Here is a 25,955-nt window from a genome sequence, read left to right as displayed (position 1 = left end):
CTACAAACAGGTCACTTGGGGTGCCGTGTGGGGTAAAGAGAGCCCTGAATTTGGGGGTAGTTCAGCTCTGAGTTCAAACCTCACTCTGGCCTCTAACCAGCTGCGTGACCTTGGGCAAGTCACCCTGTTGTTATGGGCTAGACTGTGTCCCCTCCAAGTTCACGTGTTGAAGCCCTAAGCCACATCTCAGAATGTGCCCGCATTTGGGAGACAGGGCCTTAAAGGGTTACTAAAGGTAACGTGAGGTCACAGCGCCCTGCTCCAAATAGGACCTGCGTTCTTATAAGAAGAGATTCGGGGTGCTCAGGCCCAGAAAGAAGGCTGTGTGGGCAGGCAGCTGTCTGCAAGCCAAGGAGAAACCAGCCCTGATTCAGGACTTCAGCCTCCAGAACGGTGAGAAAATAAATGCTGTTTAAGCTGGCCCATCAGTGGTATTTTTGTCAAGGTCACCGGAGCAGACCAATTCTCCCCGTTTCTTTGAGCCTTCACCTCCTCGTCCATAAATACCTCCCACAAGAGGAGTCACTGACCAGTTCCAGGCACTCATGAGGGCTCAGCACTTGCACGGCCCTGTTTCTTGATCCTGGATCAGGCCTGCACACCCCACTGCGGACAGAGGCCTCCAGACCACAGGATCCAGGTAGCCCCACCCGTCCTGCTCTCTGGCCTGTCCTGACGGGAGGGGCCCCACGCTCGAGCACACACGCGCACACGCACACGTGGGGTTCTTACAGTGGTGCCCCTGGTCCAGGTCACTGATTGGCTCTGCCCGCCCCCTGGGAGCTGGACAGAAGATCCCCCTGCCCCCTGCCAGGGCTGGACCGATGCCCAATCCACCCTCTGAATTCCAACCCCACCCCAAGTTTGGGCCCCACTGGCAGGAGGGTGCTTGGGTAAATGGACCTCCATCTGACCCATCCCCACCAGTCTCAGGCCTAGTGAGAGGCAGTGGGCACCCTGCCTTACAACTGGGGACCCGAGGCAGCACAGCCAGCTCAGCTTCGGGCTGTAGGGAGCATCGGAAGATTAGGAAGGGGACAATGTCTGTGCCAGGGGGTGGGCAGGGGTGTGGCAGAGGGAAGAGCAACCTGGGATCATGGCTGGCTAACCTCAGCTTCTGAGTATTTGCCTGTTTCCTCATGTCTGTTATAAAGATCCCCGGCCTGCAAAGTCCAGGGCTGGCTGGCTGCATCCTGGAGCCATCCCTGCATCTGCCACAGGGCTGGCCTGGAGCCACAGTCAGACAGATGTTTGTTGATCAGCTGAATGAGCTGGCTGCTTCCCAGCAATATAATTCAGGGAAGTCCAGCTGCCCTGCCTGTGGGCACAGCTCACTGCCATGAATGCTGGGGCTGCATGTGCACTTTGATTTGTTCTCTACTGTCTCCCAGGGCCTAGAAGAGTGCTGACATTGAACAGGCACTCAGCAAACACATATTTTTAATCAATGCTGAGGACACAGACTGGAAGGGTCCAAATCTGGTGGAGAAAGCAGAAGTATCAACAGACAGATGCAATTGGATGAGCTATCTCTTGTGACAGAGATGAGCCCACAGGGCTGGAGGACATGGACAAGGACTATCTGGCCAGCAGCCTAGGAAATTAGAACAGGCTTTCTGGAGATGGGCTTTGAGGGATAAATAGGAGTTTGACCAGGCAAAGATTGTACAGAATGGTATTGCTGCGATAGGCAGGAATGATGGACGTGTGGATGCTAGGAAGAGAGGAAATGACCAGGCTGAGGGGCAGACAGGGCCCAGGGCCCTGAGAGTATTCTATGCGCATGTGCCAAGTCGCTTCAGTCGTGTCCGAGGCTTTGTGACCCTATGGACTGAAGCCCACCAGGCTCCTCTGTCCATGGGGATTCTCCAGGCAAGAATACTGGAGTGGGTTGCCATGCCCTCATCCAGGGGATCTTCCCAACCCACGGATTGGACTCCTGTTTTTCTCCTGCACTGGCCGGTTTTTTGCCACTAGTGCCACCTGAGAAACCTACAGATTCTGTCAAAAAAAATAGGGTGCTCAGTGGAAAGGAGGTGCTTTTCTGAACCCTACCTTGGAGGGGGATTAGGCTGCCTGAGCAGAGCTCTAGCCCTTTGAGAAAAGAAGATGCCATTTTCAAAAGGGCTTTTATTAAAACACTCCCCACACAGTGTCTCTTGCCATGAATGCCACAGTCCTGGGGTGCCCATGAAGGAGAGGGCCCTGAACAATGTCCCCTGTGGCCAAGGCTGGGCTCGTTCACGTAGCTGTGAAGCTGGCCTCGCTCGGAGGTCCCAGTGTACACCTGGCTGCTTCCGGAGGGGCTGGGTAGCTACCGGCAGCACGGAGAGTGCTGATGGCTGAAGGCTGGCTCTGAGGCAGGGGTGAGGGGCCTGTCTCCTCACGCACCCTGAGATGCTCCTGAGATGCTGGGCGGGTCCAAAACATTCCAGCTCCATGGGGGCGGGGCAGCTGTGGCCAGGCCACTCCTCCTGAGGACGGTCCTGGGGAAACCTGAGCCCTCCCGGGGAAAGGCTGGGGATCAGGCTGGGGATCCGGGTGGGCAGGGGGTGGGGGCGCGGGGCAGACGGACTGGCCTGATGGGCTGTGTGTGAACAGGGGCCGAGCTTGGGCTCTGTGTGCTGCAGGGGGCTGGAGGGTCCTTTCTCTTTCTGAGTTTCCATTTCCCTTTCTGCCTAATGAAGGACGTGGCCTCTCCTGGCTCCCGCCCTTCTACTGGGAGCACGCCGGGGCCATGCCACGGTGGCCGAGGCGCGCTCAGTAGGCTGCAAGCACGGGGCAACGTGTGGGCATCCCTATTGGGAGTGTGTGTTTGAGTGCGCACGCGCATGTGTCTGTGCGTGTGCATGTGTGAGTGGGTGCGTGTGCATGTGTGAGTGGGTACGTCTGAGTGTGAGTGTGGGGGTCGAGGGTGCGGGCCGGTCTGCCAGTGTCCCCGCCTGGGTGGACGCTGCCATCGGAGGGGCCGTGGCTCCAGGCTCACAGGAAGTTGGGCTCCCGCACCACGAGGCAGGGCGGGCCTCCGCTGCCCCCGCCGCCGTCCAGGGGCCGGTACACGAAGTGGAAGTCGCGCTTGGGCTCGCTCCGCAGCAGGTAGCCCTTGATGCGGTGTGGCAGCGCCTCGTCGGCCAGCTGGAAGGTGCGGCCGTCCACCAGCACAAAGAGCCGGTAGTCCTGGGGCTGCACCACCTCGAACTTCTCCGCGCATTGGGCGCACAGTGCCTCGGCCAGCGTGTCCGCCCGCGACGCCAGTGTCCGCGACTGCTGCTCCGGCTCCAGATACGACACGCAGATGAAGTCCTGCAAGGCAAGACGGAGGGGGTCATGGTTACCGGCGGGGCCAAGCCCACGTCCTGTCTCACCCCTGCCCCGATGCTGGGAGCCTGGACAGGAGAAGCTGCGTGGCCTTGTCCTCTTTGGGCCCCCCGATTCCTCTCCATAGACAGCGGATGGATGGCAGGAGGGGTCGTGAGGCTGGCCGTCGGGGTACCTGCGGCTGACCCTGCTGCGTGACCTCAGGCAAAGACCCTCCTTCTCTGAGCCTCAGCTCTCACTAGGTCAGTCGCTTGGTCTGGACACAAGGAGTGAGCGCGCCCCCTGGTGGCCAGCCCACGGGCTTGCTGTCATTGAAAAAATCTATTTTTCACTTTCTCTTCTTCCAGGAGTCCCCCTGTATTCCAGGCACTCTGCTGGGCACACGGGGCAGCATAAATAAAATCAAAGATTCAGACCCACCCCAGCATTCCATGGCTCAGCTGGAGCAGCTAAGGCAGGCTGAACAGTTCAGGCCCTAGGGCTGGAGGGGCCTGGGGATGGGAGGGTGGTGTTCCCAGGAGGAGCAGGCTGGCAGGGAAGGGCGGGGGAGAAGACTTGGGGGAAAGAGATGGAGAGTGTTTGCAGAAAACAGCACACTCACACCTGAGTCCACCAGAGACCGTGGAAGGAGTCCCTGCCTGGCTTTGAATCTGCTCCCACTCACTGTGTGACCTTGACTTCTCTGGGTCTCCATTTCCACTACTGTTAACTGGGGATAAAAGCAGTCCTTTCTCTGTGCCTGGGGGTGGAGCACAGAAAACTAGCTCAGAGCCTAGAAGATTCCCCTTTCTTCCAAGGGCCCAGAGGGCGGGCAGGAAGTGTGTGTGCGGGGGAAGGATGGTGACAGCACAGCGGTCTCCTGATGCCGCCTAGTTCAGAATGGAGATTATTAATGACTACAGAGTAGTGCCAGGCTCTGTGTCAATAGTCCCTGGGATCATTTCTTTTTTTTCTTCCTGGGAGGGGAAAGCCCAGCCTGCTTCCCTGGGTCTCAGTGGCTGCCTATGCTCTCCTCAGCCACCATCAGGCCTCCCCCAGAGTCCTTGACATCCGATGACTCTTAGGCTCTGGGCTTTCTCTCCTGAGGGTAGGGATTTACTGTGTGCGGTGCAGAGGACACTGGGAAGGGGGCGGACAGCGGTGCCCTCCTCAGACCCCAGAACGGTGCTGATAAGTCTCATCCCAAGCCTCTTCCTGAGCTTTGCCTCCTTAGTGGGACGCACTGGTGCTCAGCATTGGGAATCCACGAGGTAGAAGCAAGAAGGAAGGAATGAGAGGGTCACCCTTGGACCAAGGGCGCTCACATTCCAAGAGTTGGTGGAGGGGCAGCTGTCCCAGAAGGCGGGAGGGAATGCTGGTGTGCTGCAGCTGCACTCGCCAACTTATGCTGGCTCATACCAGCTTGAGAAAGCCAACTGTGTACATCTCTTCCCAACTCCAAGTTCCACGATGCCAAGTTAGTAGCTTGGAATCAGCCACAGTGGCAGTATTTATAGTAATACCATGGAAATTGACAGAAGCAAAGATCAGAGCCTTTTTTTTTTTTTTTCTTTCTCCCCAGAGAACCAGTTACTAAACACTATCAAGACACCATTGATTAGAGGAGGAGGGACATCAGCTTGGCTGATGTTAGAACATGTACTGGGGAGGCAGAGCTCAAATGGGCCAGAGCCCCCCCTGGGCTGACAGGAAAACTGCGTCCCAGAGAGAGTTAGACACGGCTTGGGATCACACAGCAAGCTAGTACAGAGCTGGATCCATACTGTGAGCCTCTTGCCTCCCAGGCCTGGGCTCTCCCAGTTATAGAAAGGGCATGTGGAAAGCAGCCAGGCATGGGATTCAGGTCCAGTGTGCCCTAGATGCCAGGGAAGTGAGTCTGGAGACCTACTCACAGCTCTGGACTGTGAAGCTTGATTCACTGTCCCAACTCCTGCCATTGTGCATACTCCCCAGTCCCACTCTGTCCCAGGCCCTGAGACATGTGAGCAATAGGGCCTGCTCTCTCAGGGTTACAGCTTTATACACAGATGGTTACAGTACAGGGTATATGTGCTGCAACAGAAGCAGCAGCAGCAGGAAGCACTTCTAACCCATGCCATAGGGAGTGGGGAGGGGGCAGGCGGGGGGGTGGCAGGGAAGGCTTTTCAGAGGAGGGGCTGTTGGAGAAACTGAGGCTGGGCAGTGGCAGCTGGTGAGGAAGGGGAGATGGACCAGCATGGGCTGAGAGGCTAAGCCCTAGGGAGTCGAGCTCAGCGTGCTCATAGCTGTTCTGATGCATGAGTTTGAGTAGGCTCCAGGAGTTGGTGATGGACAGGGAAGCCTGACATGCTGCAGTCCATGGGGTCACAAAGAGTCAGGCATGACTGATTGACTGAACTGAAATGAACTGATCTGATGCAACCTCGGAGGTGTGGGATAACGGGATGGGTGGGGCAGGAGTCTGGCCACCAGTGACTTTTGAACACTGAGTCTGTACAGACAGAAGTGAGGAAGGATGGGTGGGTGGGTTGGAGGTGGGCAGGCTGTGGGCAGGCTAGGGGCAGGGGGACCCTTCGCAGCTGCTGCATTTGTCTGGGCACCAAGTGGCAAGGCTGCAGATCAGCTCCTGGGCTTTTTAACTGGGACAAACCACTGGTCCCATCTCCGGCCCTAACAGCCTGCTCGGACACCAGAGACTCTGAGGAATGCTGGGTGAAGGTCTCCTTCTTCCTAGCTCTATCTTGTGTGCCCAACTGAAACGCCGATGCTCGCTGGTACCTTTCTCTTCTCCAGCCCTCAACTTCTCCTCCCCAGCCCCTAACCCGGCACACAATGGCAGGCTGGGGGGCTCAGTGCCATTGCTCCTGAACTGGCAGGCAGTAGGGATGGTCTGGGAGCAAGGTTCCCCCGTCCCCCCCCACCCTCTCGGTCCCAGGCCGCACCTGCACGGAGGAGCGGGAGGCCCGAGCCTTGTTGAGCGTGCGCCGGCGCTCCCAGCGGTGGATCGAGTCCTGCACCTCCACGCTCAGCTGCCGGGTCACCGTGATCTTGTCGTAGTTCTTGATGTGCTCCAGGGCCCCGTAGGTGGTGGTCAGATAGTAGGAACCTGCAGGAGGCAAGGGTGTGGAGGCGGAGCCTGAACCACCGCCTCCACCCACATGCAACCGGAGAGAGCTGGTCCCGGCTTGGTCTGCCCCGCCCACCTCTGTAAGCCCCACCCACCGCCGCTGGCCCGAGGCGCCTGCGGCCAGGTGGTTTGGTCACTTGCTGAGACTCAGACCCGCGCCCACCGCAGAATCAAAAGATTCCTCGAGTCCAGCCCTGAGCTGTACGGCTCTGCTCAAAGCTTGTCATTGGCTCCCCTTTAGGACGCAACTCTTGCTTATTTTACTCTTGCCTGGAAAATCCCGTGGACAGAGGAGCCTGGTGGGCTGCAATCCATGGGGTCGCTAAGAGTCGGACACAACTGAGCGACTTCACTTTCACTTTTCACTTTCATGCATTGGAGAAGGAAATGGCAACCCACTCCAGTGTTCTTGCCTGGAGAATCCCAGGGACGGGGAGCCTGGTGGGCTGCCGTCTATGAGGTCACACAGAGTCGGACACGACTGAAGTGACTTAGCAGCAGTCCTTGCTTATTTCTAAACTGATGCTTTAAAGTGAGTTTTTAGTTTTAAAATGTAAAGATACTCAAGAAACTAACAGCCATGGATGTCTTTAGGGTGGGGAAAGCAGTGCCTTGGAGACATGGGTGGGCAGGAGACCTCTCTCTGTAGGTGTCATATACATTTTATTTAAAAAAAAAACTTAAAAAATATGTGGAGAAAATGTTAATTATGTTTATATGATGACACACAACTTTTAATAATTTAAAGAAAGTTAAAAATTTGCATCCTTCATTTCTCCGTTTCTTTTTATTTTAATTCATACATATTCCTAATACCTAATGTTTCCTAAGGTAATTTAATTTTTGAAATATGTCGTGCATGTGTGCTAAGCTGCTTCAGTCATGTCCGACTCTGTAACCTTATAGGGACTGTAGGCTGCCAGGCTCCTCTGTCCGTAGAATTCTCCAGGCAAGAATAATGGAGTAGGTGGCTATTCCCTCCTCCAGGGAATCCGCCAGACCCAAGGACTGAACATTACAGAGCAGAGCAGTGATTTTTGACATGAGGGTCATCTGCCAGTGAGCCACCCAAATCTCATCTTCTTTTTCTTCCTAATTAATTGCTGGCTCAGAGGGTAAATGGTCTACCTGCAATGCAGGAGACCCAGGTTCGATCCCTGGGTTGGGAAGATCCCTTGGAGAAAGAAATGGCAACCCACTCCAATACTCTTGCCTGGAAAATCCCATGGACAGAGAAGCCTGGTGGGCTACAGTCCATGGGGTCACAAAGAGTCGGACACGACTGAGCGACATCACTTTCACTTTCTTTCTACTTGTTTGGGGTAAGTAACACAACTAAAATGCTCACTTCCCAGAATCTCTTTCAGTTTGAGGTACAGGACAAGAGACCCCATTCTGGCTGCTACACAGATATAAGTGGAAGTCCCTGGGTGGGGCTTCCAGGAAAGCCTTTAGTAAGGGACAGACTTAGTTGATACATCTTGTCAGATTTTGGTTTGTCTCCTCCCTTCCTCCTGTCTGGAACACAGAGGTGAGCCCGGAGGCACAGGAGCTGTTTTGTGATCAGAGGTGATAGTCACAAAGACAAAGGTTCACATCCTAAAGAACAATGGAAAGAGCTGGGTCTACAATTTCTTGATGGCAGGGATAAAAACTGCCATCATTATCAGTTGCTTACCCCAGGACTTCTTTTTCTCATTCAGATCATTTATTCAGAGCGGTGTTAGTGAAATTTGGGCTGTCTCATCTGTGTGATATTGCAACATGAAAAGTCACATACATTCTAAGGAGACCCCACAGAATTGAGAAACCTTCAACAGTACAGAGTCACAGATTACAAAATTAATACAAATAATCCCCCCAATTTGGCAGGAAACACCTATAATATGAGGAGACTCGGAATGGAAGGGGTCTTGCTTTTCAATAAGGCAGTTACAAAATGGAAACAAAACCAAACAAAACCAACCCCAGGACTTCTTGATGCAAGAGACAAACCAGTCCCTTACTCTGATTTAAACCATTATTAGGTACGTAGTGAGTTATTTGTAGCCCAAAGCATTCCTAACTGCTACACTGGATGAAGCTGCCTACATATTGCTACAAATTCCACAACCAATATGTGAAAAGTTCATAGCCTGCCTGGGGTGAGTAGGGGATGAGAAAAAGGGGTTTGTGGCCACAGGATCACTCGCCCTTTCATGGCAGTACAGGAAGGAGACAGTTTTTGAAATAGGTGTCAAGGCCAGGGCTTCCATGGTGGCTCAGCAGTAAAGCATCCGCCTGCCAATGCAGGAGATGTAGGTTTGATCCCTGGGTGGGAAAGAGTCTCTGGAGAAAGAAATGGCAACCCACTCTAGTATTCCTGCCTGGGAAATCCCATGGGCAGAGGAGCCTGGAGGGCTACAGTCCATGGGGTCACAAAGAGTCGGACACAACTTAGCAACTCAACAACAACAAAAACAGTATCAAGGCCAACACGGAACTTGGCTTAGCGTCCCTTATCAGAGAAGGGCCAGTAGACCTCCCATGGGCCTCCTATTCCAGCCCAGCTCAAAGCCTGTGTGTTCCAGGAAGACTTGCCTGCTGCCTCCAGCCCTTGCTGGCCGAGAGTCCCAGTCCTCTAGCTGGCATTCCCCACGGTCGTGTTTCCCGTGGTGATCACATCCCCCTGGCTGGGAAGGGGCGACTGGCTGCAGTGCACTGACTGCGAATGTTCAGATTTGGGGCCACAGAGCAGGGTCCGGGTCTCAGCCTTCAGCAGGCAGTCCTGTGTTTCAGGTGAATTAGTGTTCTCTGTGCTTCCATTTCCTCATCCACAAATCCCATCAAATGCAGTGAAAAGAGAGGAACACACGTAAAGTGCAGTGCTCAGTAACACATGGTGGTTAGGTGACCTAAGGGAGGTGCTCCGGAGGTTCCCCACCTTCTTGGGCAAAGGGACGAACTCTAGCCCTGCCAGCACACTCCTGCTTGCTCACCACCTGCTTTTCCACAGCCTCCTGGCTCTCCTAGACCACTAATCTAGGACTTGGGGTCCTCTGCAGTTCCCACCATGACCACTAGGTGGCAGGTGACTCTGCACGTGAGTTTTGGAGCTGGGCAGTTCTCTTTAGGGAGAGTGTGCTACTGATGGAAAAAGCTCATTGCCTCTCTTAAGATATTATTAGCTCAGCATGGCCAGCTGTCAGCCAATGTGCAGAGGGGATGTGGGTAAAGGAATCTATGAGGGTGCTTCTGGGACAGTTTGTATTTTGACCTGGCTCCAGCCAGGTTCCTAGCAGCTGCATGGGTCTCCCATCAGTCCTGTAATTGCCCAGAGTGATGGACGCTGCAGAGAGGGTGGGAGGGGAGAAAGGGGCCAGGGTTCCATCGGCCCAGTGTCCAAGTACTCTCTACTTCGTACAGGAAGTCCCTGATCTCTCACTGTCTAAAAGCCTGCTACAAGAAAGTGGGACTCTGTTTCTGGTTTTTGCCAAATTACAGCATGTGAAACTAGTTGGAAGAACATGAAGGTCTTACAGGTTTCTGATGAGTTCAGATCTGTCTGTTCAGCCTGTGAAATACAGGAAGGCGGAAGCCCGTTCCACCTCTCCTCCTGCCCCCATCTGCTTCTGCAGAAGGGTGGAATGCCCAGATGGTCTGAAAACCCCAAATCTAGTCCCATACCATCTCTTTCCCAAGCCACAGAAGTAGCTTGCCTGAGATCTCCAGCCAATCAGAGGCAGAACTGGGACCAAAATCCAGCCTCCAAACTGCTCTTTTCTATACTCTGTGTTAGTTCTCCTCTTGTATGTGTGTGAATGTGTGTGTGTGTGTGTGTGTGTGTGTGTGTGTGTGTGTGAGCTTAGTTGCTCAGTTGTGTCCAACTCTTTGCAACCCTTTGGATTGTAGCCTGCCAGGCTCCTCTGTCCATTTGATTTTCCAGGAATTTTCCAAGAATACTAGAGTGGGTTGCCATGCCCTCCTCCAGAGGATCTTCCCAACCCAGGTCTCCTATGTCTCCTGCATTATAGGCAGATTCTTTACCCCTGAGCCATATGGAGTAATTGAAGTTCTCAAGAGTAGGGACTTCCTGGAGCCTGCTCCTAGTTCGGGCATGTCTGACTCTGCAGAGCACCAGGGGTGGGGATATGCCATCAGGGATTGAACCCGGGCCTTTGGCAGAGAGAGCGTGGTGTCCTAACCACTGGACCACCAGGGAATTCCCAGGCAAGTCCCTCTTTTTACTGAACTTCAGAGGCTTCAATGATGTGCAGCACCCTTTGGGCCACCACCCGGTGAAGACAGGAGAGTAAAGCTGGGGAAACTCAGGAACCTCCCCCCACGTCCCCTGGTGCTCTGTCGCCTGCTCTGGGGCCCAGATACATCTAGATGGAAGTCATTCCATCAAGACTGGCAGACTTGGGTTACCCATTCTGGAGGCCCCCAAATTGTCCTTCCGCCAGAGTCCAGCACCTGTAAGGCTGGGCTGTCCTAGATGCAGAGCCTCCCACTCTGGCTTTGGGAGTAGGAACAGAGAGAGGGGCAAGGGGGCACACACGCCCCCCAGTCTACTTCCTGCCATTTCTCCTTCCAGCAAACACCCCATAGAATTCCTTAGAAATTTCCCCATGGTGCCAGAGGTGGGGCAGGGGGCCCTGACTCTTAAGTCTGTAAAGGAGTAGTGTGCAGGGTATCCAGGCAGTGTTTTGGGTCAGAAACTGTGAAACGTTTAAGATCTTTGTGTATTTATTTGTATTTGGCTTGTCTCAAAAATACTTCATGTCGCTGAATATATAAAATAGGTAGGCAACAAGGATTTATTGTATATCACAGGGAACTTTAGTCAATATCCTGTAATAGCCTATAATGGAAAATAATCTGAAAAAATAATACATAAAACTGAACGACTTTGCTGTACAACTGAAACTAACAAGACATTGTAAATCAACTATCAGATCAGATCAACTATACTGCAGTTAAAAAAAAAACAAACTTAATGAAGCCCCCAAACAGACTAGCTCTCCTGACCACAGGATTTCAGCTTTCCCACCCGAACCCCTTGTGGGTTTCAGGAAGAGAAAGAAGGTATCTTAGGAGGTTATGGCACAATTGAGGTGGGAGGGTTCATGTCCATAAGTAGAGGGTAGTTGGATCAAGGATGTCTCTGGCCTGGCCCTACTGTGTGCCACCATGCCTGGCGTGGAGCCCTGCTTGGCAGTGAAGATTGAGGCTCTGGATGGAGCAGGGGTCACTGTGGCCAGGGCATGGCTGACCACTGCCGGGGAACTGGCCGGCCAGGGCTCAGACCCAGTGCAGAGCCCCAAAGCCCTGCCCCATCCTTCCACTCTGCAAAGGGCTTTCCCTGACATTGTCTTTAAGACCCCCACAACAGTCCATGGGGCTGGGCCAATCTTCAGTGGCTTTACACGCTCCCCTGAGCTGCCAAGAACTCACAGGACTAGATACGTCATACTGTCACCCCAGAGACCAACACAGGCTAAAAAGGCAAACAGATGCAAAGAGGGCCAGCTTATCTCAAGAACCACAAAGCCCAAAGGGGCCACTGGGGGCCTGAGAGTCTCTCCACGCTTTGGGGGTGATGTCTCAGAGGGCGGCTTGGGGCTCCCTTGGATCTGCTATCTGGGCTGGCTGCCCCTCAGGGATTCTTGGTGGAGGGGTGGCTGAGGCTAAGTGGGTGGAAGGAAGTGGTGGGAAGGAGGAAAGGGAAGGGAAAGTGAGGGTGGGACGAATTACGGTCCCACCCTCGTCCTCCAGGAGAGTTCATGGCCTCTTGTCACAGCATCACTTTCTTCCTGCCAGAACTGGATGAGTGGAAGCCTGTGAGTTCCCAGGGCCAGCCCTAAGAACTTGACCATCATTCCCTTATTGTTTATACTGCCAGCAACGGCTGTTCCCTGTGCGAAGATGGCCTTTTGTCCTTTATCTGACTGGTGTTTATCCTTCAGTGTTCAGCTCAGACATCACCTCCTCCAGGAAGCCTTCTCTGATTGCACAGACTAAGTACCGTGCTCTGGTACCCTCAGGGCCTCCCTTGACAAGCCTCGATGATGAGGTCTCTTTACTGGCGCAGCTCCCCTGCTAGTCTGTGAGCTCCCCCGGGACCGGGAATGTGTTAGGTATCGTGTCATGCCCCAGGAATCTGGTATGCAGGAGGTTTGGGTTGAGCTGCCCAGCGAGCCCCTGGTGTGGCTGGGTCAGGGGTGGGCGAGAGGCCCCGGGGGTCCAGAGATGGGCCTGGCACAGTGACTCACCCTCCCCCAGCTGCAGGGCGGGATCCATGAGCTCCATCATGTATTCCACGTTGAGAAGCATCTCTGTGAGGTTGCTGCGGGCCAGGACGTACATGAGCACCGGCAGGAAGTCGTCTGCCCCGTAGGGCTTCCCTGGGAGAGGAAGGAGGCGGAAGGTGGTGAGTGCGAGGCTCTCCTTGGGAGCTGCTCCCTGCCCAGGGCAAGGATCAGTGGTTTGCTGGGTGGGTGGGTGATGGTCACCCCAGAAGAGGAACCTTTGTGTTTTCTCCTGACTCTCAGGACACGGGGCAAGCCTAGATCAGCCTAGTCAGAAGGCCTGAGACACAGTCTGGGTTTCGGAAGAAGGAACCGAGAAAGGCGCCCTCCACCGGGTGGGCAAGACCAGCCCCTTCCCCTCTGCCAGCTCTTCTCCTCTGCCATCCTCATTCAAGTTCACGTCACACTTCACAGACCCACCCAGGAGCAGCTGTCTGTCTCAGGTCTTCTGGGAAGGCTCCCTGTCTCTGTGACCACACGTCTCCCCTGCAAAAGCGAAGCCCTCCCTCCACCAGATGCCACGAGGCCTGAAGCTCCCCCTCCAACCTGCATTCTTTGGGGCTATGTGGTCAGTCATGTCTGACTCTTTCATGGACAGTAGCCTGCCAGGCTCTTCTGTCCAAGGGATTTTCCAGGCAAGAATACTGGAATGGGTTTCCATTTCCTCCTCCAAGCAATCATCCTGATGCAGGGATGGAACCTGAGCCTCTATGGCAGTTTAGCACCGGACCTGGATCCAAGTCCCAGGGTCAGCACTCACCCGCTCGCTCACTTGTGACCCTCAAGTGAGCCCAAGCTCAACCTCGCCGCGCCTCAGTTTCCTTGACTATAAAATGGGGATAACAACAGCATCCGTGCCTCATGTGGGTGGTTGTGATGTTTCAGTAATAAGACAGAATGTTATTGCTGTCGTTTAGTCACTCAGTCCTGTCTGACTCCTCGCAACCCCATGGACTGTAGCCCTCCAGGCTCCTCTGTCCCAGGGATTTTCCAGGCAAGAATACTAGAATGGGTTGCCATTTCCTTCTCCAAGGAATCATCCTGACTCAGGGATCGAACCTGAGCCTCTCTGGCAGTTCCTGCATTGGCAGGTGGATCCTTTTACCGCTTAGCCACCTCTGTGGGAAGCCCCTCTTTTGGGTTAAGCAGTACCCTTTCCTGAGGGTTTCTTCTAAAACATAAATACCTCTGAAAGGAATAATCCATCACTCCTGCTTTGTGTAGGTGGGGCGGGGGAGGGCGGCGCTTCCCTGGTGGCTCAGGTGGTAAAGAATCTGCCTGCAGCGCGGAAGACCCAGGTTTGATCCCTGGGTCAGGAAGATCCCCTGGAGAAGGGAATGGTTACCCACTCCAGTATTATTGCCTGGGAAATCCCATGGACAGAGGAGTCTGGAGGGCTATCGTCTATGGGGTCGCAGAATCGGACACAACTGAATGTCAGGGTGTGGTGGCCTTGAAAGGTGCTTTCTCGGAGCGACTGACTCACACACACACACACACACACACACACACACACACACACACACACACTTTGTGGAAAGTGTTCCTGGGCTCAGAGCTCCTGACATGCCTTGGGGAAGGAGCGAGGTGGAGGTGGGCCTAACAAGATGCCCTGAGGGCCTGTCATGGTTTTTGAGGGACTGAAATTAGAAAGAGAATACAAGAGTACTTCAGTACCCACAGGGTGCAGTGGAAAAGTGAGCTATTCTTGGCACCTCTGTTCTGCTTTCTGAGGTGGCCTCCGTTTTTCTACCCGTAAAATGAACTGGTTGGTGGAGTTGGTAACACGCAGCACTGAAAAGCAGAGTCAGACTCGGGGCAGGAATCTCACTCCTTACCAGCTGTGTGACCTTGAGCTACTTGCCCTACCCCTCTGAGCCTGCATTACTGGCCCAATGTGAACTCACACAGACAGCATGACATCCTATGAGGTTTTGGTGAGAATTCTATGAAATGAATCACAGCGGACTGCCCCGACACCACCTCCATGGAAATGCCCACTAAGGAAGAACACTGTTCCTCTTTTTCCAGCTCTGTGTTCGGAAGCTCTCTGATCACATCTTTCAAGATTCCCGTGTCTCTGCACACAGGATCAGTCAGTTTTGGAGAAAGTCTTTCTTTCATAACCTTTCTGAGCCTGAGACACAACTTTAGAATTCCAGGGGACATAGTACTTTGTGCCAGGAGTTGGTTTTCATGTTGATAATTTAATTATTAGAATGCTCGGAACACAGGAGATTCTTTTCTTGTTTGATTTATGAATTAGGGAACAAGGTGGGTCTGGCAACACGGATGTGAAACAGTCCTGTGCCCTCTGGAATTCACCTATAACTCATGCTGACCGAAATTTTACTCTGCCTCCAAGAATATCATTTTTTTTTTCTTGGTATTGTATTATTGGGTTGGCCACAAGATGGTAGGGAAACACCCGAACGAACTTATTGGCCAACCCAATGATAACTCGCCAAACACAATAATCAGGAAAGCTTATTTGCTTTTGAGCAGTGGGTCTCAACCAGGGAGATTCTGCCCTTTGGGGCCACTTGGCAATGTCTGGCATTGTTTTTGCTACTGGCGTACAGGCCAGGGATGCTGCTAAAAACCCTACAGGGCACAGAACAGCCCTCCATAGAAAGGAATTACTCAGTCCCCAAAGGTCGGCAGCGCCAAGGTGAGAAAACCCGCTTGAGAGGACAGCGACATTCAGCCAGGACTGTCCAGCTCCAGCCCGAGGTCTGAGGACTTAAGAGAGAAGGGGGAAGAACCCTCCGGACTGCGGCCCCGGGCTTTGCCCTTTTCTCCTTGTCCCCACGCTCTTCTTGAGAATCTCGGCTGACCCTCAGGAAGGGCTCTGGGGCCCATCTCCTTGGTTCCCATGATTTTGTGTTCAGCCACTCCACTGCACGGGACTCCTTAGACCTCGTATCTGTCTGTCCCTCCAACTATCCATGAGCAACTTCCTCTCTGTCTCCCCAATGCACAGAGCAACGAGAGGCGGGGTGTGTGCAGGAGATGGTGCTGGGTAAGTGTGAATGAATGAATGCTGAGCTCCCAGCCAGACTTCAGAGCCCGAGCCTGGCGCCGACTCAGACGGTCCTCTGCACAGACTCTAGGAGTCCTTCCCGCACCAGGGGGAACTCAGGATGACATTCCGCCACCCACTGCCACACTCTGAAGAACACCCTACTGTGCTGAATTGCAGCTGAACGCTACCGGCACTTTCAATGATCTGCGCCTTCACACACGGTTCCCTCTGCCTGGGCCGCCCTCCCTTCCTTTCCCTCACTAACTTCTTGTCCTCCCACATCCTCAATAGATGGTCCCTGCTCCAGTGCCCAGACCCTTGACTGTTTCAGAGCCTGCCCTTCTTGTGAGCTGTGAGCTCCCTGAAGGCAGGGATGGAGGCTGTGTGAGCTTAGGCAGATCACTTAACCTCTCTGAGCCTCTGCCCCATCACGGCCTTTCCAGTCTCTAGCACGGGGCTTGGAATCTAGGACACCGACAGTGCGCGGGCCCCACGTGTTCTCCCACCAGGCCCCACTCTGTTCTCCCACAGCTGGGGTCATGGTCGAGGTTACTAGGATCCATTATTATGGCCTTAGACAGTGGTGTGCTGGGAATGCTTAACAAGGGGTTCTCCAAAGAAAAAAGCTCTGCTTTGCAGGATTTGCCAATTTTCATGGCATAAAGATTTCCCCAGTGGCCAACTTCAAGCTACCAACATGAACATGGAGCAGGGAAGAGACGCACATGACTAGCTTCCGTGAGATGGTTCGTGCCATCACCGACTTAGCACACCAATAGCTTTGGATTCAAGTCCAACCTCATTATTAGGAAATGGAGGCTCAGGGATACAGAAATTTGCTCCAAGTCCCACGGTTGGTCAGTAGAATCTGGGTCTCTCTTCTTTGATGTAGTAAGAAATAACCACACAGGCTCCCTGACCTAAGAGCTCCTTGTGGACAAACACAACTTTCAAGCATCATTTAAAGGCACTGGCTCCCAGCCAATATCCTGGAGATAGTGCTGCATTCTCCTTCCTAAAAGCCTGGAGCCCAAGGCTTTGGGCTCGGGGCTCAGCCCTGTACACAGCGGGGCCTCAAGTGGTAGGACTGAGATCCCGGGGGCATGGTTGTAAAACAACTGGCCTGTGATGAGAACATCTGTCTCGCGTGGATCACAGATCAGTCCATCAAGCTGTGCCTCTGAAAGGGCCGCTGGGCTGCAGCCTGCATTTCCTGCTGATTCTGGCTTTCTTTTTTGCCAAAGACACATCTGTTTTCCATCTGTAGATGTTGCGGGGCACTGACTGCATTTTGAAGAGCTGGCTGGGGGTCTTAGGCATGTTTTCATCGGCCGGGAGACTTTGTAGAAGAGCTCTGATAAAAACACGTTGAAGTTGCACACCTGGGTCACACAAGCCATGAGGACTAGAAGGCCCCCGTCTCAGCTACTTAACCAGCTGTGCTTTCTGGGGTCATGCCCTCTGAGCCTCACTTTTCTTATCTGCAAACCAGAGATATTAATAATAACAAAACTTAGTCTGTGACTCAAAGCCCTGATGACATCGAATGAGTGGCTGGATTAAAGACAAAGTTTTGTCTTCTAGGAAGCATTTTCTAAAAGAGGAGTTGGCAAATTTTTTTCTGTAAAGGGCTGTGCATGCTAAGTCGCTTCAGTCGTGTCCAACTCTTTGTGACCCTCTGGACTGTAGCCCGCCAGGCTCCTCTGCCCATGGGATTCTCCAGGCAAGAATACTGGAGCGGGTTGCCATTTCCTTCTCCAGGGGATGTTCCCCACCCAGGGATTAACCCTGAGTCTCTTACATCTCCTGCGTTGGTGGGCGGGTTCTTTACCACTAGTACCACCTGTGAAGCCCTGTACAGGGCTGGACAGTAGATATTTTAGTTCTACTATTTTAGTGGGCCAGATGGCGGCAGAGAGTGAGATGGTTAGATAGCAACACTGACACAATGGGCACGAATTTGAGCCAAGGAGATATTCTTCACCAGGAGATAGTGAAGGACAAGGAAGCCTGGTGTGCTGCAGTCCACAGGGTTGCAAAGAGTCGGACGCAACTGAGCAACTGAACTGAACAACAACAAGCACATGGTCTCTGTCCCAACTATCCGACTCAGCCATTGTATAGAAAGTAGCCAGAGATGCTACGTGAATGAATGGGCGTGGCTGCTTCAATACCAATTTATCTACAAAGCCAGGTGGTGGGCCAGAGTTGGCCTGCAGACCCCGATCAAGAGGAAAGAATACATCACCTTATCATAACTGCCCCTCGAAATGTGTTGACTGGGCTCTTATGGAAAGTGAGTGGCTGTGCAACAATCCTGGGGCAGCTCATGACTGTGACCTGCTTTGGCCCTAACCCTCCAGTACCATTCCCACTTGAAGCCACTTCGTTCCTCCAGGAGGTTTTAACCCAAGACCCTCACTCCCCACCAATTAGGTTCAGTGCCCTTATAACGGGTTTGCTGGCCCTGTCATTGCAGAAAATGGAAAAACAAATACGCACTAACTCAGAGAGGCCTCCCCTGATGACCCAACCCAGAACAGCAAACTCCTTCACACTCCCCAGACCCTGGAGCCTATTTTATTCATTCAGATAGCCTGTTTCAGCACTGATGGCATATTTCCAAGGAAACAGGAAGCACTGGTTCCTTGTTTATTATCTGTTTCTTCCCACTAGAATGAAAGCTTTATGAGGGCAGGGACATATTGTGCTCACTATGTATATCCAATGCCTCAACAGTGTGTGAGCACTCACCTGTGTCTGACTCTCTGAGACCCCATGGACTGTAGCCTGCCAGGCTCCTCTGTCCATGTTAATTTCCCAGGCAATAATCCTGGAGTGGGTTGCCACTTCCTACTCCAGGGGATCCTCCCGACCCAGAGACGGGACCTGGTCTCTTGTGTCTCCTGCATTAGTAGGTGGATTCTTTACCACTGGACCATCTGGGAGGCCCCCTCAACAGCTGCTGCTGCTGCTAGTCGCTTCAGTCATGTCCGACTCCGTGCGAGCCCTGTCCCTGAGATTCTCCAGGCAAGAACACTGGAGTGGGTTGCCATTTCCTTCTCCAATGCATGAAAGTGAAAAGCGAAAGTGAAGTTGCTCAGTTGTGTCCGACTCTTCACGACCCCATGGACTGCAGCCCACCAGGCTCCTCCGTCCATGGGATTTTCCAGGCAAGAGCACTGGAGTGGGGCGCCATCGCCTTCTCCGAATAAATAACATTTGCTAAATGAATGAATGAACATCATTTATCTCACTGCACAGTTGTCACCTGTTGAATGCTCCATGTCTTCCACTTGAATTGTGATCATCCTAAAAACAGGCGCTGGGTTTTCCTGTTAACATTCATATTGTCAGTAAGTGTTTGTTGAACTGTTGAATGAATGAATTTATCTGATAAAAACACAGGATGGCAGGAAGTAGAGAGCATCTAGAAAGGAGGTTTTAAACTTTTGCTGTGGAAGCCTTTGGTTAAGGGGCATTTTATACAGGACTTGGCTTCTCTGGTTGATCAGAGTCGGACAGCAGGGCTGGCCTCCTATTTCCTCTCCTCTGCAAGATGTCCCCAGCACTTCGAGAGTTCTCTGGAACCAGTTTGAAAACCATCAGTCCAGTCTGAACTCCCAGCTGCACAGACGACAGAGCTGGAGCCCCAGGCAGGGAGGTTCCCTGTAGCCTGTGGCTGACGTGAGACGAGAAGCCAGCCTCTCCCACACTGAGCTTCCCAAAGCGACCCTGTTAGGCTGTTTGCGCTTTCTGCAGGCGCTGCTTACGTCTCAGTTCTGCTTTGAGCAACACCACATCCTTGAGGAAATCGCTCTGGCCTCCTGAGTTCCTCTTTAGGGAGCTCAGCCCACAAGGCAGTCGACCACGCAGGCTGTGGGTGCAGAGACCCGAAGCTGAAAGTCCCAGCCTGGCTGGAAAGCCTATGAGGCTACTGTAATTAGGTGTGGCCTCTCTGAGGTCATCTCTGGCCTGAGGGTGCCCTGGAGAGGCAGGGGAACACAGCAGGTTAGCACAGGACCTGGATCCAAGTCCCAGGGTCAGTGCTCACCCGCTCACTCACTTGTGACCCTCAAGTGAGCTCAAGCTCAACCTCGCCGCGCCTCAATTTCCTTGACTCTAAAATGGGGTAACAACAGCATCCGTGCCTCATGTGGGTGGTTGTGATGTTTCAGTAATAAGACAGAATGTTATTGTTGTCGTTTACTCACTCGGTCCTGTCCGACTCTTTGCAACCCCATGGACTGTAGCCCTCCAGGCTCCTCTGTCCATGGGATTTCCCAGCCAAGAATACTGGAGTGGGTTGCCATTTCCTTCTCCAGGGGATCTTCCCTACCCAGAGATTGACCCGCATCTCCTGCATTGGGAGGTGGATTCTTTACCACTGAGCCACCTGGGAAGCCCAAATAAGACAGAAAGTGACGAACATGGTACCTGCTGGGTTACTGGACTGTGAGAAATGTTAGACATGGTTATTATACAAGACAGGAGGGTAATGTGGCTTCTAATTCTCAGCGGCACTAATGGTAAAGAACCCGCCTGCCAATGCAGGAGACCATAAGGGACGCGGGTTCAATCCCTGGGTGGGGAAGATCCCCTGGAGGAGGGCATGGCAACCCACTCCAGTATTCTTGCATGGAGAATCCCATGGCCAGTGGAGTCTGACTGGCTATGGTCCATAGGGTCACAAAGAGTCAGACACGACTGAAGTGACTTAGCACGCAATCCTCAGAACATGACATCTTAGAGGTCCTGAACCCCATTTCTGTTGTGGGGCATAAGAACAAGGTTGTTCTTTGCTTCCAGGCCAGGCACATAGCTTCTCTGTCTGTCCATGTGTCTCCCTTCTGTTACCTGCATGTCAATGCCTAGGGGACTTAGAAAGCCTCCCCCAGCCTGGATCCCTGGATGACTATATGGCGTGGAGCCCACTCCCCTCTCCTCTATCCAATTGGACCTACATGTGTGAGAAATAAATTTGTATTGAGTTAGAGATTGCAGGGTTTATTTGTTACAGCAGAAAGTATTTCCTTAATTAATTATCTATTTACCTACCTGTCTATATCTATTTCAAAGAGACCAGATAGAAATCTATCACAATACTAATCATCTTTTTCTATAATAAACGATTAGTGACATTTGTCATTAGAAATCAGTTTAGGCTTTTTAAACATAGATTTTTAAAAACCCACAGCCTGCCCTCCTTCTCTGTCCTCTCTACCCTCGGTAGATGTCACGAGCCTTTTGTCCCACACACCTGGGGTCTCCCTGAACCAGCTACACAGACTACTGAAGGAAGAGGAAAAAGCAGCAGGCTGGCCTTCACTGCCCTCTGGGATGCTGCCTGTTCTTCATCTATATTAGAAGAAGGTTCTTTGTATTCTTTTAGAAAGAGTCCCCATATTTGCATACACTGTATTCCTCTTTCCTTCCCCCTCCTCTTGTGGAGGAGTTCTTGGACTTGAAGCTATTTCTTCCCAACAGCAAGGTCAGTCCTGAATGTCTGGTCTTAGATGCTGAAGAGGTGGCAACCGCTTGTTTATCAAAGTAATGGAAGGGATGATTCTACAAGTTCTAACTGCTCTCACCAGGCCTCATGCAGTCTGCTCCTGGCTGCAGAAAGGAGGGCCAGGTCGGTCCAAAGCCATCTGTCTCCGTGAACTCTCCATTCTGCCTGCTGCTGCTGCTAAGTCGCTTCAGTCGTGTCTGACTCTATGCGACCCCATAGACGGCAGCCCACCAGGCTCCCCCGTCCCTGGGATTCTCCAGGCAAGAACACTGGAGTGGGTTGCCATTTCCTTCTCCAATGCGTCAAAATGAAAAGAGAAAGTGCAGTTGCTCAGTCGCGTCCGACTCTTCGTGACCCATGGACTGCAGCCCACCAGGCTCCTCCGTCCATGGGATTTTCCAGGCAAGAGTACTGGAGTGGGGTGCCATTGCCACTCTCTGCCTGACACGGACCCTAAACCAGCTTCATTGGAAGAAGTACTTGATCGGGATTTATGAGTTCTGGGATCTGTTCCCAGGATCTGCCAGGCACAGTGCTGGAGGCACAGGCTCTGGAGTGAGGAAATCCCAGCCTTGAATCCAGGCCCATATCACGGGCATTAAAAGCAACTGCCTTCTGGAAAAGAAAGCCTGGTCCATGATCCCAGGCCTCATGTCTGCAAGTTCCATTCCATCCCCTGCCGCCCCCCCCACCCCCCACCCCCGCCGCCCAGTCCCAGCACGTTGCCAGCAGCCATGCCTTGCGGGTACCAGTTACTATTGCCAGCATTGTGTAATGGGAAAGACAGGTGGGTGGAGCTTCCTCCCTGGACTCGAGGGGCTGGGGCAGGGTGTGGTGTAGGGGATGTGGCGTGATGGGGAGAAGGACTAAGAGCTGGTCAGTGGTGAAGGCCAGCAGCACCCAAGCTGGACGTGTGCCCTCCACGGGGTTGCTGATGCTCCCAGGGCTTCCATGGGGCGCTGTGGGTCTGTGGACAACACTCTGGGTAGCAAGGTGCTGGAAGCCTCTGGGTTGAATGGGGATGGGGATGAGGGGAGTCGGGGTGGGGTAGGAGGTGGGGAGCTGGGGTGGATGTGAACAGAAGGCCCGAGGTAGAGGGCCTGGTCCTAAGATCATGGCAGGTTCAAGTCAGAAGAGAATTTAAGAGATCTGGCTGAAAATGTCTACTCATGAGGAAACATCTGACAAACACAAAATGAGGAACTTTCATGACAAAGAAACAGTGAGGTGGGGGGTGGGGAGGGAAACCTGTATTCCTTAAAAATGTCAATGTCACAGAAGACAAAGAAAGGCTGTGAAGTTCCAGATTAAAGGAGACAGCGAAATGCGATCCCTGCCCTCCCCCTGGATCCTGAGCTGGAGGAGGAAGTGGTAAAGAAAGCCCCGTCAGATCACTGACTGCCAGGAGTACAGAAGGTGCCGTGGAGAAAAGCACTGTATTGATGTAAAATTATGAAGCAGACGAGTTTAATGTGGTTGTGTGAGGGAATACCCCTATTTTTAGAAGTATTTGGGGTAAAGGGCCAAGCTGTATGTAAACCTACCCTCAAATGATTCAGGAAAATATTACATATGCACAGAGAGTAAAAATGATAAAGCAAATGATGTTTAAGATATTAGCAGTCCACAAAGGGTATGCAGATGTTTCTCTTTTAATGAACTATTCCTGCTCTTGAAGTCTGGAATTATTTCCAAATGAAAGATTTTTTTTTAAAAACTAAAAAGTTTAGCAGTAGAACTGGTTATTTCAAACAGAATCCCAGATGGAACCCTGTGTGTAAAACAGGGACAGGCAGGGCTGCCTGGGGTCAAGCCCAGCCTCATGTCCCTTTGGTGGCCCCTGGGGTGCCTCCTGGAACCCAGCTTGGAAACCACTGAGTGGGTTCAGCCTCCACGTTTTAGGGGAACCTGGTGACAAGGCAGCCATTCCTGCAACCTCTCATCCACTGGACGCTCACATACATATCTGGTCGCATCTGAGCCTCACCACAGTCCCCAGAGATGTTCCCAGCCCCTTTGTAAGTGAAAAAATGGAGGCTCTGGAAGATTAGTACCTCCCTGGAGCCTGACCAACCGGGTGATTTCCAGGTCCTCTCCCAGTGCCCTGCATGGCAACCCGAGAGGCAGGCGTATCATCTACATTTTGTACACAAGCAGAGGCCCCATGAGATTCAAGTCCAGCACCGAAGCTGGGTTCCAACGCGTGTCCTTGAATGAACCCCCCACATCCCTGCTCTTCTCTTCACCTGCATCCTCCCAGGCGAAGACGCTGAGGCCCCGCGTGGGGCAGCCCCGGCCTGCTCAGGGCGCAGGGGAGACAGAAAGTCCACTGGTTCAGTGGCCAGTGCTCAGGCAGCAATGGCTACCCGAACAGAAAGCCATCTGCTCCCGGTGGAGCTGTTTCCGGTGGGGAATCTTCACACGGAGCCATGACCCCGCCCTGAATTTCTGCCTGGAGCTGGCTTCTCAATCAGCAGGGATATTCTCGGCTCCCTGCACCCCCAGCCCCACCCCCGCCAGCAAAGGCTGAGGACAAGGAAGCTCTCAGCATCCTTGTTCTGCTTGGTCTTTTCCAGGCTGAACTCTGACTTCGTCTCTCTAGCAACTGTCCTTCTTCTCCTTCACATTTAGCTTTTCCCTCCCCCATTCCCTGCCCGCTGCTAAGTTTTCAGTAAGTAAATTCACTGTCAGCAAAACTCATGGTGTTTGAAGTCACTGCCAAGACACTGGGTGTTTAAGCTAAAGGTTTCTGAGTCAACGGGGGACTCGCTGAGGATGCAGCTGCCCTTTCCAGGCCCAAAGCTGCCTCCTTGATAACATCTCAGGGTCTGTAGAGCCCTTGGCCCTGACTTTGCCCCAAGCCCCCGCACGGCAGGGAGAATGACTGCCCAAATGAGTTCAGGCGGGGGGAGGTAATTGTCCTTGTTAAGTGCCGGCCACTGGTCTGCGTGCAAACTGCAGGCTAATCTAACTCCCACAACAGCCCCATAAAGTGATTCTAGTTGGGCCCATTTAACACGGGGGAAACTGAGGCTCAGAGCTCTGACATAACCTTGCACCATACCCCAGTCTCACACACACGCTTTCTGTTGGTCTGTGGCCATACTGGCTTGCCCTTCTCCAAGACAGATGGATAACCCCACCCTTCAAACAGCCACCACTGGGCAAGCCCACTAGGCACCATGTGTGGCAGGCTGACATTTTACACATGCTATTTCTAATATTTACAAGTGACCAAGTGTGGCTTCTGAAATGTTAGGGGTCTGAGTTTCTTTGTAAAACAGCTTCCAGAGATGAGGGAACTGGGTCCTATAAAGGAGTTAAGTAAATCATTCAAGGTCACACAGGTAGTAAGTGACAAATCAGGAATTTGAACCCATCTGTATGGCTACAGAGGTAACAGTCCTTCCATTCTCCCTTTCCACGGCTGTCATGTACAGTTACACAGGTTGCTTACTGTACAAGGACATCCAGTTGAAGGGGTAATCAGGGGATGAAATGCAGCCACAATTCTGTTCACTGAGGTGTGCACCACAGTGCAGTGCTGCCTGTCCTTGTCTGCCCGGAGCAACACTGTGGTAAACTGATTAAAAGTGATCCCAGTGATTCCCTTCTCAGCATCTGGACTCCTTGCTTTGTTCCTTTGCAGCTCTTCTCAGCATGAAGGGAAGTCTAATTCCTCACTCTTTAAATCTGGGCTAGTCTTGTGACTCAGTGAGTCAGTGAAATGGTTCAGTGTGGCACTGTGCTAGTTCAAGTCCAGACGGACAGACTTTGCACTTGGATCCCAACTACCACCGTGGGCACACGCTTGGGCTAATCTGCTGCAGAATGGTGGCCCAGTCACCCCCTTTTCAGACCAGTCAACAACCAATCAACCACCCAACCTATAAGCAGGACCATCTTAGCCCAGCCAGCCTCCAAGTGACCCCTCACACAGACCCTCAAGCCAGCCCAACCAAGCTCAGGTACACCTGACCAGATCAGGGTAAATGCCCAACTGACTTCTGTAACTGATTTCTGTGGCCCTTAAGGGCTGAACTGTGTTCTTTCAAATCCGTATGTTGCAGACCTAGGCCTCGGTGCAGGGGACCTTATTTGGACATTAGGTCTTTGCAGATATAATTAGTTAAGATGAGGTCATCCTGGAGGAGGGTGGGCCCCTAATCCAGTATGACTGACATCTTTATAAAAAGGGGAAATCTGGACAGAGACACACGCACAGATAACACACCATGCAAAGGCTGGAGTGATGCTGCCATAAGCCAAGAATTTCCAGAAGCTAGAGGACAGGCTTGGAACACATCCTTCCCTACAGCCTTTAGAGGGAGTAGGGCCCTGCTGATACCTTGATATCAAAAATGCCAGTCGCCAGAACTGTGGGCCAACACATTTCTGTTGTTTAAGACACTAGTCTGTGGAACTCTGTCACAGCAGCCCTAGGAAACAAAGATAGTGCCTTTTCCTAATTCATACAGAGGCACAGTGTGAGCTGGATTCCTTGCCTGCTTCCAGTGTGGCTGCCAATCACGGGTCTCCTCCCAGCCCCCAGGGAGCACAGGACGTGCCCAAGAGTTCCACTACTCCCACCCTAACAGATCTCTGAATCTGGGACAGCTTCTCCCGTGCCTCTCAATGGCTCTGGAGTTCTTGAGGGGAAGGGGTCACAGCCACACACAGCATCGCTCGTCCAGGGACCCAGAG

At 52.7% G+C, this 25,955-nt stretch overlaps 1 protein-coding gene across 1 annotated transcript in view; it reads right to left on the bottom strand.

Moving 5' to 3' along the window:
• Positions 1-2,446: 2,446 nt before the first annotated feature.
• RIN3 (Ras and Rab interactor 3) overlaps positions 2,447-25,955 on the bottom strand; it is a 135,573-nt gene continuing 112,064 nt past the window's right edge. Inside the window, exons 8-10 of the mRNA XM_061395138.1 lie at positions 12,679-12,810; positions 6,240-6,403; positions 2,447-3,303 (exon numbers count right to left, since the gene is read on the bottom strand). Coding sequence (XP_061251122.1) covers positions 2,983-3,303; positions 6,240-6,403; positions 12,679-12,810 — 617 coding nt within the window. The 3' untranslated portion in view covers positions 2,447-2,982. The remainder of the gene's footprint in view (positions 3,304-6,239; positions 6,404-12,678; positions 12,811-25,955) is intronic.

This window comes from Bos javanicus, chromosome 21 (assembly GCF_032452875.1).
Source record: "Bos javanicus breed banteng chromosome 21, ARS-OSU_banteng_1.0, whole genome shotgun sequence".
Lineage (NCBI taxonomy): Eukaryota > Metazoa > Chordata > Mammalia > Artiodactyla > Bovidae > Bos > Bos javanicus.
This window is presented reverse-complemented; position numbering and strand designations above follow the sequence as displayed.